The 15,279-nt window shown below is 41.8% G+C and overlaps 1 protein-coding gene across 1 annotated transcript in view; it reads left to right on the top strand.

Annotated features, from left to right (window-relative positions):
• Positions 1-15,279, top strand: part of LOC144597595 (neutral alpha-glucosidase C-like) — a 67,338-nt gene that overhangs the window by 43,334 nt on the left and 8,725 nt on the right. Inside the window, exons 13-20 of the mRNA XM_078407090.1 lie at positions 149-228; positions 1,304-1,447; positions 4,097-4,193; positions 6,428-6,529; positions 8,316-8,559; positions 10,525-10,589; positions 12,047-12,123; positions 14,647-14,721. Coding sequence (XP_078263216.1) covers positions 149-228; positions 1,304-1,447; positions 4,097-4,193; positions 6,428-6,529; positions 8,316-8,559; positions 10,525-10,589; positions 12,047-12,123; positions 14,647-14,721 — 884 coding nt within the window. The remainder of the gene's footprint in view (positions 1-148; positions 229-1,303; positions 1,448-4,096; positions 4,194-6,427; positions 6,530-8,315; positions 8,560-10,524; positions 10,590-12,046; positions 12,124-14,646; positions 14,722-15,279) is intronic.

Genomic DNA, 15,279 nt, shown 5'->3' with positions numbered 1-15,279 from the left:
CCAGTGCATTTCCCAAGTCTTGCTCTGTTCCTAGCAGTCTCAAGTCAGTCCGAAATGCAATATCTCAAAAACATGAAGTAAATCTCCGGTGTCAATGTTTGAATGGTTTTATTGCAGAAAAACGTTATCTGTTTTTGTGTTATACCAGGTATCTCGGCCTACTTAGATTTCACAAACCCCGTAGTCCGCAACTGGTATGCTGACAAGCATGGATTCGACCAATATAAGGTAATTATCCTAATGATTCTTTTCATGCTCATTTTAAAGTCACAAAAGGATAGGAAAACAAAAGACGAAGGGTTTTGATTTGATCTCTTTCTAAGTTGCAATTTTTATATATTTGTTTGCTGGCATTTCAGGGTACTCAGAAAGGTGGTATTTTCACCATGCACAGGTGATGAGATTTTTTTTTGCAGTGAGGGCTTCACTTTACAATATGCCTCTCTATATTATTACAATGACATTTTTTTTTGTTGTCAAAAGTTGTACCATATAATCCATAAAATCAATGTTATTAAGGCTAGTGTGCAAATGTCAACTATCTGCTGTGTAGAAACTTTTCTGATCTTGTCTGGACAATTGGAGGAAGTGGAGGACCGATTTGTCGAACAGAAACCAGTGAGACATGGGATAGATAATAATGCTCCAAATTAGAAGAGCACAAAACAAGTGCTCAGCTAATTCTGGGCGACAAAAAACGAGAGCAAGGGAATAGGGTGCCCAAAATGAACGGAACCTGAGAAGGAGGCCAAAAATGGAAGTAGCAAATGAATTGAGAATGGAAAGAGAGAGAGAAAGAGGGAGGCAGAGAGAGGGTGAGGGAGAGGACACACTCTAGTGCATATTTGGAACTCCATTGATAATAGAATCCATATGAGATTGTGAAAATGTTTTTCTTTCATGATAGTGCAAAGCAACTGGAATTGTATCAGTCTGAAGAAGGGTCCCGATCTTAAAAGTTGCCTATCCATGTCATCCAGCAATGCAGCCTGACTGCCGAGTTAATCTATCACTTTGTATTTTTTTAGATGTAATGACATGTTAGGTTACTTTACATTTCATTTGGTTTTCTTTTCATTGCCTTCATGTGAACTGAGTGTAATACATGCTGGTAATTTATAATTGCTCACCTTGATTTTCCACTTAAGTTCAGTTTCACCTCCTTAGAGTTTGTGGAGACTGAATTTCTTGAGATACTGAGTAAAATATTGGAAGGCAATGCCTGTAGAATATACTCCTTAGTTCGGGAGTGAAAACTGAGTGGGAAGTTTGCTACTGCATTGAATACATTGTTATGTTGCAGGATTCGACAGACATTCTCTTTGTGTGGAATGACATGAATGAGCCGGCTGTGTTCGGTGCACCGGAGCTGACCATGCCTAAGGATGCTGTACATGCAGGTGGATGGGAGCACAGAGAAATGCACAATCTCTATGGTTTTTATCAGGTAAACTCTACCATTCGGCTGGTTTATTGATTGTTTTTTTTATTGGAAACTGCTGGACTTTACTGATGGCATGGATAATAGAGAAAACACATGCACACATAGAATTAGATTTTCCAATGCATTTTTCCTTAATGTATTCAGGTTTTGTGCATTTATGACCATTAAACTGGGAACTTTAATGCTGAGGATGAGGAGAGTATCAGGTGAGAGATGACCCAGTAAAGCTTGCTAAAGTCTGAAACAATGATACGTTATGGGTTAAACTCAGATCAGTTTTTGCTGAACCACTTTCGTATTTTTTTGTTTCTCGCACTACTCATTCCCATCGAACGCTATTCCCTATAAATGGTGTGTTGACCAGTTTTTCTGTTTTAAACTACCGTTCCCCACATTGTCAAACCATAACGTTTGTGGTGGTCAGTCAGTTTTTGCATAGGGAATATGCAGAATGCTTAGCAGCGTGACATTTTGACAAATGCGGGGTTTTTGCTCTTGCAATGAATGCTTGCAGTGAATACAAACCAAACCCAGACCTCTTTTTGTCCTGACGGGTTATCATCTCATGTAGGTGTTGGTCAAAATTAACTTGTGCCAGAATGTTTCCTGAACTACTTTTGATCACATAATGTGGTGTCAGGGAGGAGATCTCCAAATGAGCTCTCTCCAAATGAGCCAGGATTTCTACTAAGATTCCTTATCTCAGACTCTACCCAGGATTGTCAAAGCAAGACTGCCTTGGTCAGCCTAATGTTTCTATTTGCTCTTGAACCTATCACCTCATACAGTGCCTCTATCTGGTCCCTTCTTGAACAGTGCTTCCTTGCCACATTTGCATGCTTGCATGCTTTCCACCATTGCTTGCTTGTACATTCTCCATTATTTCAAAAACTTCCAATTCGTTGGCACCCACCTTGGGCTTCCAGTCCTTATACATATCCATCCTCCATCAGAAAGGATTTCAGGCCCCTTGCTTCTTTCTAGAACATAGATCCAAACGGTTCCCCTTGCCTAATACTTTCCTCCACCTGGCAGAATATGTTGTCATCCTTAAAAATGTCTCTTTTGAGTTATCCCACTTTCTACGAATAAATGGGCCACTCACATGGGCCGCTCTTTTTGTCGGCTATATGGAGCAGTCCTTGTTCCAAGCCTACACAGGCACCATTCCTCATCTCTTTCTCGACTACACTGATGACAGCATTGGGGCTGCTCGTGCACCCATGAGGGACCCGTCAATTTTATCAGCTTTGCCTCCAACCTTCACGTGGCCCTCAATTCATTTGGACCATTTCCATAACCGCTCTCTGCTTTCTTGATCGCGCTGTCTTCATCACAGGTGATGTTTACTACAAACTGATGTTTACTACAAACCCATGGACTCCCAGAACTACCTAAACTACACCTCTCACACCCTATCTTTTATAAGAACACTATCATTTTCTCTCAGTTTCTCCCCCTCCTCTGCATCTGTTCATGCGATGAGGCTTTCCACTCCAGGATATCTGAAATGTCCTCCGTTTTCAGGAAACCTCCACTATGGTTGACCAAGATCCCACCGGTATCTCCTCTAAAAAAAATATGGGTAAAGCACCCTGAGTCTGTGCCTTCCACCCCACCAGCCTCCACAGTTCGCACACCATTCTTTGACATTTACGGCATCAACAGTATGATTCCAGCACCAGTCACATCTTCCACTCCTGACTCCTTTCCACTTTCTGCAGGAACCATTTTTCCAGGACTCCCGGGTTCACTCATCCTTCCCCACCTCCCAGGTAGTTTTCCCTGAAAATATGAGAGGTGTAGCCTGTCACTACACCTCCTCCATCACCTCCGTCTCTGGATCTAAGTAACCCTTCCAGATGAGGCAGAGATTAACCTGATGTGGCTTCCTCTGCATCGGCAAGATCAAATGCAGATCAGGCAATCACTTTGCCATGTACCCGTGCTCTGTTCATGATGGCCATCTGGATCTCCTGATTGCTATCCATTCCCACACCGACCATTCTCAGCCTCGCCTGTTGCCAGGGTGAGGGCAAACGCAAACTACAGGAACAGCACCTTATATTTCACATGGGTAGCCTACAAGACAATAGCAGGTACATTGAATTCTCCAATTTCAGACACCTGGCACCTGCTCTATCCTTTTCTCATTCCTCCTATCTACCCTGGACTCTCACACACTCCACTTCTTCTCTTAGGCCCCTATTACCCTGTTCCTTTCCTCTCCCCCCCCCCCCCCCATCTATCCACCACCTAGACACTTTGTCCATCGGATCTCTGTTCCCATCTGCCACCATCCCTCCTTATTTGGTTCCACTATTCACCTTCCTTTCTTACTAGATTCCAGAATCTGCAACCTTTTATTCTTCACTTATCACGTCCCAGCATCTTGCTGTCTCCATTCTTCCCTCCCCCACCTGCCTATTATCTCTCAGTCAATACCTTCTTGATTGCCTCCACATATAGCTTGCCAGCTCTTGCCCCATTCCTTCCCCTCACCTCTTTATATTCACTACTTTCCTTCTACTCTTTTAGTCCTGTCAGGTAGCCTATCTGTAAACCTGCGGGATTCTCAGAAAAAGGACATTTGCATTCGTTTTCTCATATAAACTGAAAGCCAGCTGACATTTTTCATGTGTTTTGCCTCAGCAATGGGCAACGGCAGAAGGTCTGATCCGTCGATCTGGAGGAAAAGAAAGACCATTTGTTTTGACTCGGTCCTTTTTTGCTGGATCACAGAGATATGGTTAGTGAAATTGAAAGCTGGCAATGGCGATATGGAGTTACTGGCTGATAGTCTAAGCCTTTATTTATTCTGTCATTTACAACAGCATTGGGATTGAGAGTGAAAGTTCTTTGGAACTTCATGGATTGATCATCTGGAGTTAAATGGCTTTACACTTGGTCTTTATTGTTGAGTGGCAATGGATTTTTCAAATTTGACATGTCTTCCTGAATGCTAAACCCTCTGTTTATCCAAATGTATCACATTCTACATGTTCTTTAGAGGACGTTTAATGTGCTGGTTGTCCCAATTTATGGAGAGAATAGTATTAAAGTGAGATGGCCTTTATATGCACACAAAGGCCAAGATTTAAACCTGGGTCAAAAACAAACTGTTGGAGGAATTCAGTTGAGGGTGTAGATGGGAGTTAGCCAGTATAAAGAGGTGAAGGGTGGAGTGAAGCAAGGGCTGGCAGGCAATATGTAGGACAAGGTGAGGAAGGGGTTGACAGGTAGATGGAACCAGGTGGGCATGGGGTGGTTGGGCTGAAGGAAGGGGTAGAGGCCGGAAGATGATGTTGAAACAGCAAAGGGCTATTATGGACTGTGAGGTGAGACTGAATGAGGGAGGGATAATGAACAAATGGAACCAGCAGGGAGGAGATAAGAGACCCGGTAGATTAAGTAGGTGGATGATAGGCAGATGGAACCATGTGGTGGAGGGGAAAGAGACAGGAAAGGGAGGCTGCAAAGTGGAGGGGTGGGGCAAAAGAACCTTTGATAAATCAGGAGAGAAAATAACACATTACCTGAAAATATAGAATTCAGTGTTCATGCTTTTAGTTTCTTGATTGCCCAAACAGAATGTGGGATGTTGTTCTCCCAGTTTGTGTTTGGCTTAACCTTGGCAGTGGAGAAGGCCAAGGACAGACAGGTCGGTGTGGGAGTGGGAAAGGAGCGTTGACATGGCATGCGACGTTATTGAGCTGCAATGAAGGGAGAAGAATTGGCAAAAGTTCCCGTGATTGAAAAGCAGCCAGCAACTTTGTCAACGGCTGCAAGGTCTAGTCTTAGTTTTGTTGCTGTGATCCTTTCCATTGAGAGACTCTTAAGATCTTTCAGGCTGACCCTTTTTTGACCTGTGCACTGTACTCACCAGTGGTGCAAAAAGCAGCAGCCCAGACACGTGGGCATCGGAGCCCCTCCCAATATGGAATGCTCAGCTACTAATTGGACCTTGCACTCTGGAATGTTCAAGCTCAGATATGGGCACACCCAATTCCATGTATGAGTAGAGACCTACAGCTCTTGGGGAGGGGCAGTGCTGAGTCTTTTTGGATTGCAATGATCTGGAATTTGTTCCAAGGTCCTTGTGGTGCTGGCACTTTCCAAACATTACCACAGACTTGTCTGTTGCTAGTTATTTCTCTACAGTGTGAAATAGTATCTAGATTTACAGATGAATCTGAATCTCTGATTTCAAAGGCTGTTACACAACCTTTTCTATTCACTTGGAAGTTATGGACATTGCCGGCAAGGCCAGCACTTATTGTCCATCCCTAATCATCCTCAATGGTAGCGGTGAGCTACCTCATTAAATTGCTGTAGTTCCTTGGGTGAAGTTTTTCTGCTGAGAGCTACATTGTCCGCAAAATCAAACTATAAAGTGTAAAACTATGGTGCATGGGGTTGTGTAGAATGCTTAAAAGTGTTATATTTTGTCCTACTGCCAGTTCTTTGTCAAGGGCAAACTTCCCATCCATGCTGTAAATTCTAATTCCCTGAACTCCTTCAAACTAACTCCAGACAGTTTTTTACCCTTGTGGGTTACCATCTGTGTTTCCTAAACTGGTTTTGATCACATAAAGTGCTGATCGTATGTTTTGGTTATTGAGTTCCAGAATTTAGACCCAGCAGCTCTGAAGGAACGGTAATGTATCTCCAAGTCATAATGGTACATTACTTGGAGAGGAATCACCAGGCGGTGGTGTTCCCGAGATCTGACTGCCTTTGTCTTGTTTGGTCATGAGTTTGGATGCTGCTATCTAAAAGTAGCCTGAGTAAAAAAGTGCAATGTATTTTGTAGGTTATGCATATTGCTGCTAGGATGCTTGGTGGGTTCTAGATACAGCCCTTAATAAGAGGAGAAATGCAGAAGTGTTTAATTAATTAATGTGAATTGTCTCATTAATATTAGAAATATCACTGAATTACTGCTAAACTGAACTGCTTTTTATTGCTTATTGTGTTTATTAGGAGCAGTATGGACAGGAGACAATGTAGCTGACTGGAGTTACCTTAAAATCTCAATCCCAATGCTACTTAATCTCAGTATAACTGGCATCTCATTTTGTGGAGGTAAGAGTCAATGTTGAGAAAAGAATGAATTTGCATTCACATGCCACATTCTCAGATATCTCTCAAGCTTCACAACCAATATGTTTGAAGAGAGTTGTCAGTGTTATTACGTTGATGAAGACAAGTGCGGCACGGTGGCGCAGTGGTAGAGATGCTGCCTTACAGCGAATGCAGCGCCGGAGACCCAGGTTCAATCCCAACTACGGGGGCTGTCTATACGGAGTTTGTACGTTCTCTCCGTGACCTGCGTAGGTTTTCTCCGAGATCTTCTGTTTCCTCCCACATTCCAATTGGCTTGGCAAATGTAAAAATTGTCCCTTGTGGGTATAGGATAGTGTTAATGTGCGGGAATCGCTGGTCGGCGAGGACCCAGTGGGCAGATAGGGCCTGTTTCCGCGCTGCTTCTCTAAACTAAACTAAAACTAAAGTGTACAACTGGATCTCACAACCAGCAATGAGATAACTAATCATATAGATAGGTCTCATGTTATTAGCCAAGATATATTAGCCAAATATCCATTCCCTTATGGATTATCCTCGTGCCACTGAATCTTTCAGTTAAACCCGAATGAAGGGACAGGGAATCTGATAGATGTCTTACTTAAAAAAAATGTCTCTGTTAGAGAAAGCTTTGATTACATTTCAGGGCCCATGCAGGGGATTTGTACTTTAGATTTAGATTTAGAGATACAGCACGGAAACAGGCCCTTCAGCGCACCGAGTCCGCACCCCCCAGCGATCCCCGCACATTAACACTATCCTACACACACTAGGGACAATTTTTACATTCACCCAGTCAATTAACCTACATACCTGTACGTCTTTCGAGTGTGGGAGGAAACCGAAGATCTCGGAGAAAACCCACGCAGGTCACGGGGAGAACGTACAAATTCCGTACAGACGGCGCCCGTAGTCAGGATCGAACCTGAGTCTCCGGCGCTGCATTCGCTGTAAGGCAGCAACTCTACCGCTGCGCCACCGTGCCCCCACCGTGCCGTACTTGTGGACTTGTGAGTGTGGTGCCACACATCAAGCCATTATACATTTCAGCCATGGAACATAAAGAATGGTAGAAAACTGAAAGGCATTGCTCAAAAAATCTGTGGGTGATGGTCCAGCTGAGCCTTCAAGTCAAAGATAAAACAAGTCTGATGGAGCATCTGAATGGCTTAATCTTCTGTTCAAACTTACTTATACAGGCATTGCAAATGTGAGGCTAGACTATTATAAAACTGAGGGTCATAAATAAAGACATAAAACACTCAACAAGTCATGCATGTGGGAAGGAAAACAGAGTTACCAGAGATCAAAGACCCTTCATCAGAGTTGGGAAATTGAAGAAACAATTTATTTTTTATCTGTGATGGTAAGTTAAGCAAATGGAAAGAAGGAAAGGAATATCGCAGGTGGGTCATGGCTGCTGCCATGACATTGACAGATGAAAAAGCTTGAAGTGTTTCAGCTTTGTAACTGAATATTATCAGGGCAACCCTATAATTTAATGTCTTGAGTTTTGTTCTGTGACCCATTGCTCTGTTTGCAAGTACATTAGGGTTGTCACATGGTCAATAATGTATGTTGGGTATGTTATTGGGCGAGTTGGCCTCTAGACACAACTTGCCAACATTTTGGCAGTTATTTCCAAGCTGCCTTTTCCCATCTTTTCTCAGAGCTTTGCCAATTTTAAAAAAACATTAAAGTGATGGAAGTGTCCCAAGTAAAAGGGGGGTGCACTTTGACTTTTATGCCACCTTTTACTCTTCATAAATATTTGTTATGTCTTCAGCGGACGTAGGTGGGTTTGTACGGAACCCTGATCCAGAGCTCTTTGTTCGTTGGTACCAGGCTGGTGCGTACCAACCTTTCCTCAGGAACCATTCCGACACAGATACAAAGCGACGAGAACCATGGTTGTTCGGAGAGGAAAATACCAGGATCATCAGGGAAACAATTCACGAGCGATACGCCTTGCTGCCGTTCTGGTACACACTTTTCTACATGGCCCACACCAAGGCAGAACCGGTAATCAGGTAATCAGCGCTTCCAATTCCTCCGATAAACAGGGGGTGTTCATCAACAGATGCTGATTTACAGTACGGTAATTGGAAGGTGAGGGGTGTGGATTAAATTTTATTAAGATTTTTCTTGACAGATACGTGAGTGGAGTAAACCATTTTTACAGACCTCTTTATACTTAACAGATATTTGAATTCCAGGCTGGTACATTGTAGAAGGAACTGTTACTCAAATCTCTCCTTTACCTTTCATGGGAAAGTATTTGTGTTCTGGGGCATAATTTATTTGAGTGCTGACACTTCTCTGGTATCTCAGTATTAGAGTCTCACAATAACTAAAGTTTTTTTCAGCAATATTTTCAAAGATAAGTCTTTTATAGCTATATATTTATTTTTGCCACTGCAAGTTCAAAATACTAAAGGCTGTATGTTACATTGTTTAATAGAGTATCATTGCATTAATATCAATTGCAGCGATTGTTTGTCAATTTCAATGGCCACTGGATGACACTGTTCTTAAGATGCAATACTATCTGATTACTGCAGGGTATTTCCTGAGACTTATTTTTTTCCCAAGATAGCTAGTTTTCTGCTTGTGAATTTTCCAAACTATGTTTTTACTGGTTCTCTAGTTCCCAATCAGAATCGTGTAGTAACCAATTCGGCCCATTTAATATAAATAGGGTTCCCTAATTCATCCATCGCGTGATATGTAATTTGCATTATGGAAACATGCTTAATAATAATAATAATAATACATTACATTTATATAGCGCTTTTCATATACTCAAAGACGCTTTACAGGGATTTAGAGAACATAGGGAAGTGAATAAATAGATAAATAAGTAAACGAACAGGAAAAGAAAGGAGACAGAGGGTGGGGTGACCTTTAGTGGTCGAAGGCTTGATAGTAGAACTACCTGTTCTTTGAAACTGTACCTGGATTTCTTTATTATTTTAGCAGTGTGTTGCAGCAGAATATAATGCACAGAATTTGTCAAACTAGGGCTTCTGCAAATTGACAATGAGTGATTTGCATTATGTCCTGAATGGAGTATTTATTTGTTCACTTTAAGTCCCAGTTTCAGCATTAAATATAGTAAACCCTCGTTACAATGGTCCATAGAAGTGGTGGGGGGGGGGGGGGGGGGGTGAGGAATGGTGGCAGTTGTTGCCAATTGTCCACTATATCTGAGTAAGGGATTATCATTGTATAAGTAATAGAAACAAGCAACTGCCGATGCTGGTTAATGCACAAAAGGATGCAAGGTGTAGGAGTAACTCAGCTGATTAGGTAACATCTCTAGAGAACATGGATAGATGACGTTTTGAGTTGAGACCCTTATTCAGACACTCGGTCTGGAACTGGGCCTGGATCCAGGTGAGAGTTGAAGTGAGGATTGGAGGAGTCATGGACAGGACCCGCAGACGGCTGGAATACAGTCAAGGGTCGGTGATGGGGGCAGAGACAGCAGGCGCAGTCTAGAAGCAGCCAAGGAAGCTATGTGAGCCGGGGGTGGCATCAGGCGGTGAACATTGGTAGGTCTGTCCGCTATAATTGAAGTCCGTAATAAAGAGGTTCGTGAAAAAGAGGGTTTACTCTACTCATAAGTTAAATATACATCAATCAAAGTTCACCCTGCATTGTCCAAGAAATCTACCTTGATTGGAACTTTATCACAACACTCACAGGTCGACATGCCTCCCAGTTTGCTGATAATGTGGAACAGCAAATGGAGTAGATGGATATTGATTTGTTATTAGTATGCAGGTCTGTGTTGAGAGGAATTCAGAGAATTGCAGTATCACCTATTTTTGACCTTTGAAAAGATCATTTAGAATATTTTCTACATGGTGAGAACTCTCCACAGAAGCTGCTTAATCTGATGAATATTTCCAGCATTTTGTGTTTTTCCACTGGTGGTGTCTCCTTATCTCCTTATGATTTCAGTAAATGATTGGTGATATTTCCTTTCACAGGCCTTTATGGGTGGAGTTCCCCGAGGAGACCAACACATTTGCAATTGATGACGAGTATATGATAGGTATGTGAAGACACTAATAACTTGCGTGTTTAGCCAGTGCAATCGTGGCCTGTGATTTGGCTGGGTTGTAAAGAGTGAGGATGACAATGGCATGCTTTAAGAGGCCGTCACTAGATAGGTAAGGTGTCCAGACACCTGATAGATGAAAATGAATGCAGAGAACTGATGTATTCTGAAAATAAAGTGATGTGAATTAAATTATATAATTTGAAATCTTGTAATATAGTAGATAGTGACACAAGTTTCTCAGGATGTTTAATGATAAAATCCATAGAGTCGTGTAGACACACGGCTTCAATCGTGGAGCCATAGAACACGGCTTCAACACTGTAGTAACGAATAAGCTGGATAGATTTAGAATAATTAATATTAGAACTGGAAATTTATGTCTCGTTTAGAGTGGCTATAAGGACTTTGGAGAACAATGATGTTGTCAGCAGGAGTAAAGTATAGAGTAAAGGATAATGTTGCCTGGGTGACAATTAGAATGTGAGGGTAGCCATGTGTTAACCATCCTTTTATCTCTGGGATTTGTGCAAAACAAAATCAGGCAGATCATTTTAAGAAACAAACCTGTTTTCAGCTGGTGCAAGTCCTCCACATAGAATTAAGTTCAATAATGTTTACCTGATTCCTGAACAAAATTGGTGGCTGGGAGTTGATATTAAAGAGAATTTCATTCAGAATTAATGGAATACAGCAGGGTATGGTATGAAGGCACCAAGAATTGAGCCCTCGGTGAGGGACATGTTGCAATTTTCAGTTTAGCTCAGAGTCCTTGATGTCAACATTAACTTTCACAAATAGAACAGCTTTTCACTTGAGCTGCCACTGTGCAATTTAATCATGAAATGCAACTGTATTTCCTCTAACTTTAAACTAGTTTTAGTGCATTGAAGAGGGACATCGAGAGCTTCACTAATTGACAGAAGTGAGCAGATGTAATTTGGAACACAGTCATGAAGAACTGCAGAGGCTGAAATCTTGTTGGGAACATAAAGTGCAGGAATAACTCAGCGGGTCAGGCAGCATCTCTGGAGGACACAGATAGAAGACGTTTCGGGTCAGGACCTATCTTCAGCCTTGTAATCAGGAATGTTGATTCCCTGAAACATTCATCACATTAACACTAGGAAAAGCTGTCCCTCTGATAGGGTGGAAGTGGTTGTGGGGGGATGGTCTCGACCCTCTGTGGATGAGTGGTAGGGGCAAGAAATTCTGATGGGGATGTGGAAGAGTAACCTCCCTGTGATAGGGCCTACAAGGAGTCTCCTCCTCTTAATGGGTCTGAAGAGAGTTTCTACCTCCTGATGAATAGGCTTCTTCCATTTCTTGATGGGATGGGAGTAGAGGGACTTCTCCTGGGAATAGAAAAGTATGCAAACACAGTTTATCAGAGTTTCAGTCTGTTAAATTAATGAAACGAATATGGCTTTATTAATTCTTGAAACCTGCAGGAGGAGCCTTGCTGGTACATCCGGTGACTGAAGCAGAGGTGACAGAAGTTAGCGTGCTGCTTCCTGGAAAAGGAGAGGTGAGTTTAAGATTACAGGGATGACTCTTTGATCTCTTCAATTGTCACAAGAAATACATGGAATTTAAAGCAGAGAAATGGGACAATGTTAATGTCCAACAATACACGTCTCCTTTCACTAACCATTCTAAACAGCATAATGCACCAGTCCATTCTTTTAGTATTGACTTACTTTCCCCTAAAGTTCATTTCTGCTAGTCACCTGAACCATTCCGTGTTGCAAAGACCTCCTGATTTAGCAAAGAATAATGAAGAGTAAAAATAAATAACTACAATATTTTTGAGACTGAGAGTAGTTTATTTTGATGGGGACATGCTCTGCTTACAATTTTCCATTTTTTTCTTATGGTCATTCCCACCCCACCTCCCACACACACTTCGTAATTCACAGCACTTTGCCAGAGTGAGGGGAATACAGGGGAATATGTATTTTTAGGGAGGTTAGGATACAATAGATATGCTTGAAGAAGCCAAAAAATTCAGTGTCCGAATGGGGCCCATGTTTCCAATAGAGCAATTAGGAAAACCTTCGCTGCCTGTCACTGCCAAAAGCAAAAGATAAAAGCATCACCAAATCAGGTCTATTGGCACTGTTACCTACAGTTCTGGAAGGGATAGTGATAAAAGTGCAGATGAGCCATCTCCTGTGGTTGACAGGAATAAACAGTAGGAAAGGGAGTAGGTGTTGGGAGATGGAAGAGCAACAGAACCTTCAATCATGTCTATTCCATTTTCCATAATTCTGTTCTCACCTGTTCCTCTCTACCTGGACTTGAGATGTTCTCTTTATCCTTATCTTCCAAGCCACCAGGCTTCACATTCATTGGATCCAACCTTTAGATATATCTTCCCTGCCCCGAAGATAGACACAAAAAACTGGAGTAATTCAGCGGGTCAGACAGCATCTCTGGAGAAAAGGAATAGGTGACGTTTTGGATCGAGACCCTTTTTCATTGACCTGCTGAGTTACTCCACCTTTTTGTGTCTATCTTCGGTTTAAACCAGAGTCTGCAGTTCCTTCCTACACATCTTTCCTGCCCCTTCCTTTTAGCTTTCTAAAGGGACCATTGCCTATCCTTGAACTTGAGATGATCTGATTCACTCTTCTATTTCCACCAATATATATTCCTCTTTCCCCCAGCAATTTGCATATAATTGCAGAAAAGTAACATATTTTTTTATTTACCCAAACATTTATTCCAAGTTATGAAGTGATTTACTTGTATTTATTCTAATTGAGTGTACAGCATTTGCTGTTGACAGAGTGGTTCCCAAATCTGAGAACTGATACGCTGAACACTTCTTCAGCAGTTTGAGTAAAGAAGGAGAAACTAAGAACTGCAGATTCTGGTGTACAAAAAAACCCCACAATGTGCAAGAGTAACTCAGTGGGTCAGGCAACATCTCTGGAGAAAATGGATAGGTGATGTTTCGGTTTGGGACCCTTCTTCAGACTGATTTTGGTATCTTACACCTTTTGTCTTCTCATCTCTGGCCTTTGTCCAACCATCTGCCTTTGAAAATCCCCCTCATCTGTGTCCATCTATCACTCGCCAGGCTTTGTTCCACTTTGACGGCTTTGTCTTTGGCCTTCCACAATGTCCTAAAGAAAATGAAATTAACCCTAAAGGTCAGCAACATATCTTCTGTCTTTGCCCATTCCCTCCTCCAGGGCTTAACCCTGAATTCAACCATTTCAGATCATCAGCAGCTCCAAATTTGCATTTCACGTTGCGCTATTCAATTTTATTCCTGGCAATTTCAAATAATGACTTCATTTCTATTTACACCTCCTCCAGATTTATGTTTGTCACTCATTAATCCCTTTACCATCCTTCCCTAACACCCCGGTCTCTCTTTACTTCCTAACACCATATTCCACCCCCCACACCTCAGCATCTTCAAATTCCTTACACTTCCTACCTGTTCCAGTTCTGATAGAAGTTTTTGACCTGAGAAGTCAACTGTTTCTGTGTGTAACAACCTTGCCTGAACTAGGGACATTGCCAACAGATTATTTTGTTTCTGCTTACATTGAAAGCTTCATTTATTTCTTCACCATCCCCCTCTATTACCTCCTCTTGTTTTCCACTCAGTACAGCCCATCTTTTCAACCATATTTTCACTTAGTGTCAAAACCTAACTTTTCAACCTCGCCTCCACTCCCTCTGCTAAAATATAAACTCCCATCTCATTTGCTTCTTTAATCAGTAAAACTGATCTTCCAATTTATTTTTCTGATCTTCCCATCCTCTCCTATCGCCCCCATCCCATCCGTCTGTCCCATCTCTCTCATCTGCTTTTTTGATCGTACCTTACTTTAAACCTCCCTTCATGTCCACCCGGCCCTCCCTCCTCTCTTCTCAGCTCCTGTTCAGCGTCCCTCTCCAGTTGCATACTTGGGAAGTTTTGATTTATTAAAGTTGCTGTGTAATCATATTTGCTTGACTTGACTTTCTTGAAACTATGGACTTTAGCATTAATGTTGATAATTTTTTAACCATACATTTTGTTTCATTTAAGGTGTGGTACCATCTTGAAACATTACAGCGGTTTAATGGTGAGCAGATTCTGCTCACATCTGTAACTCTGGACAATGTAAGTATCCAAGTTGTTCCAAGCTATATCCTAGTGGAGCTTTTTTAACTTCAGCAGTTCGAAGATAATTCAGCATGGAGTCTAACCATTATGATCTTCAGGAGAATTTTTTACAATAGTGGGACAGGTGCTGCTGAGGGTTGGATATTATCCTTTAACCCTCTGTAGCCTGTCAGTTAGAGAGGTCTCAGCATGAATGGAAATGTAATACCAGCAGAGCAGATAGTACGAAACATTACTCAGCCATACTTAGTTTGCTCATGTAAGGTTATGCCTGCCTCAAAAAATGTTGTCGCAGACAGCAGTTCCCTGTAATGAAGGAACTTGAATATTGTCTGGGATCAGTGCTAAATGTCCCTATCCATGATGATATTTACAATGTGCATTTTTCTGAACACTTATGGTTTACAATGCCATTACATCTATTTACACCTAGACGACAGGGAGATAACACAGGTTTGTCCATTAAATATAGCGCATTCTGAAAACTGATACTAACTCAAGAGAATCATACAGCACAGGACACGACTATTCATTCTGCTGTGCCTGCGTCAGTTC

The sequence above is a fragment of the Rhinoraja longicauda genome, chromosome 10 (genome assembly GCF_053455715.1).
Source record: "Rhinoraja longicauda isolate Sanriku21f chromosome 10, sRhiLon1.1, whole genome shotgun sequence".
In the NCBI taxonomy this organism is placed as follows: Eukaryota; Metazoa; Chordata; class Chondrichthyes; order Rajiformes; family Arhynchobatidae; genus Rhinoraja; species Rhinoraja longicauda.
This window is presented reverse-complemented; position numbering and strand designations above follow the sequence as displayed.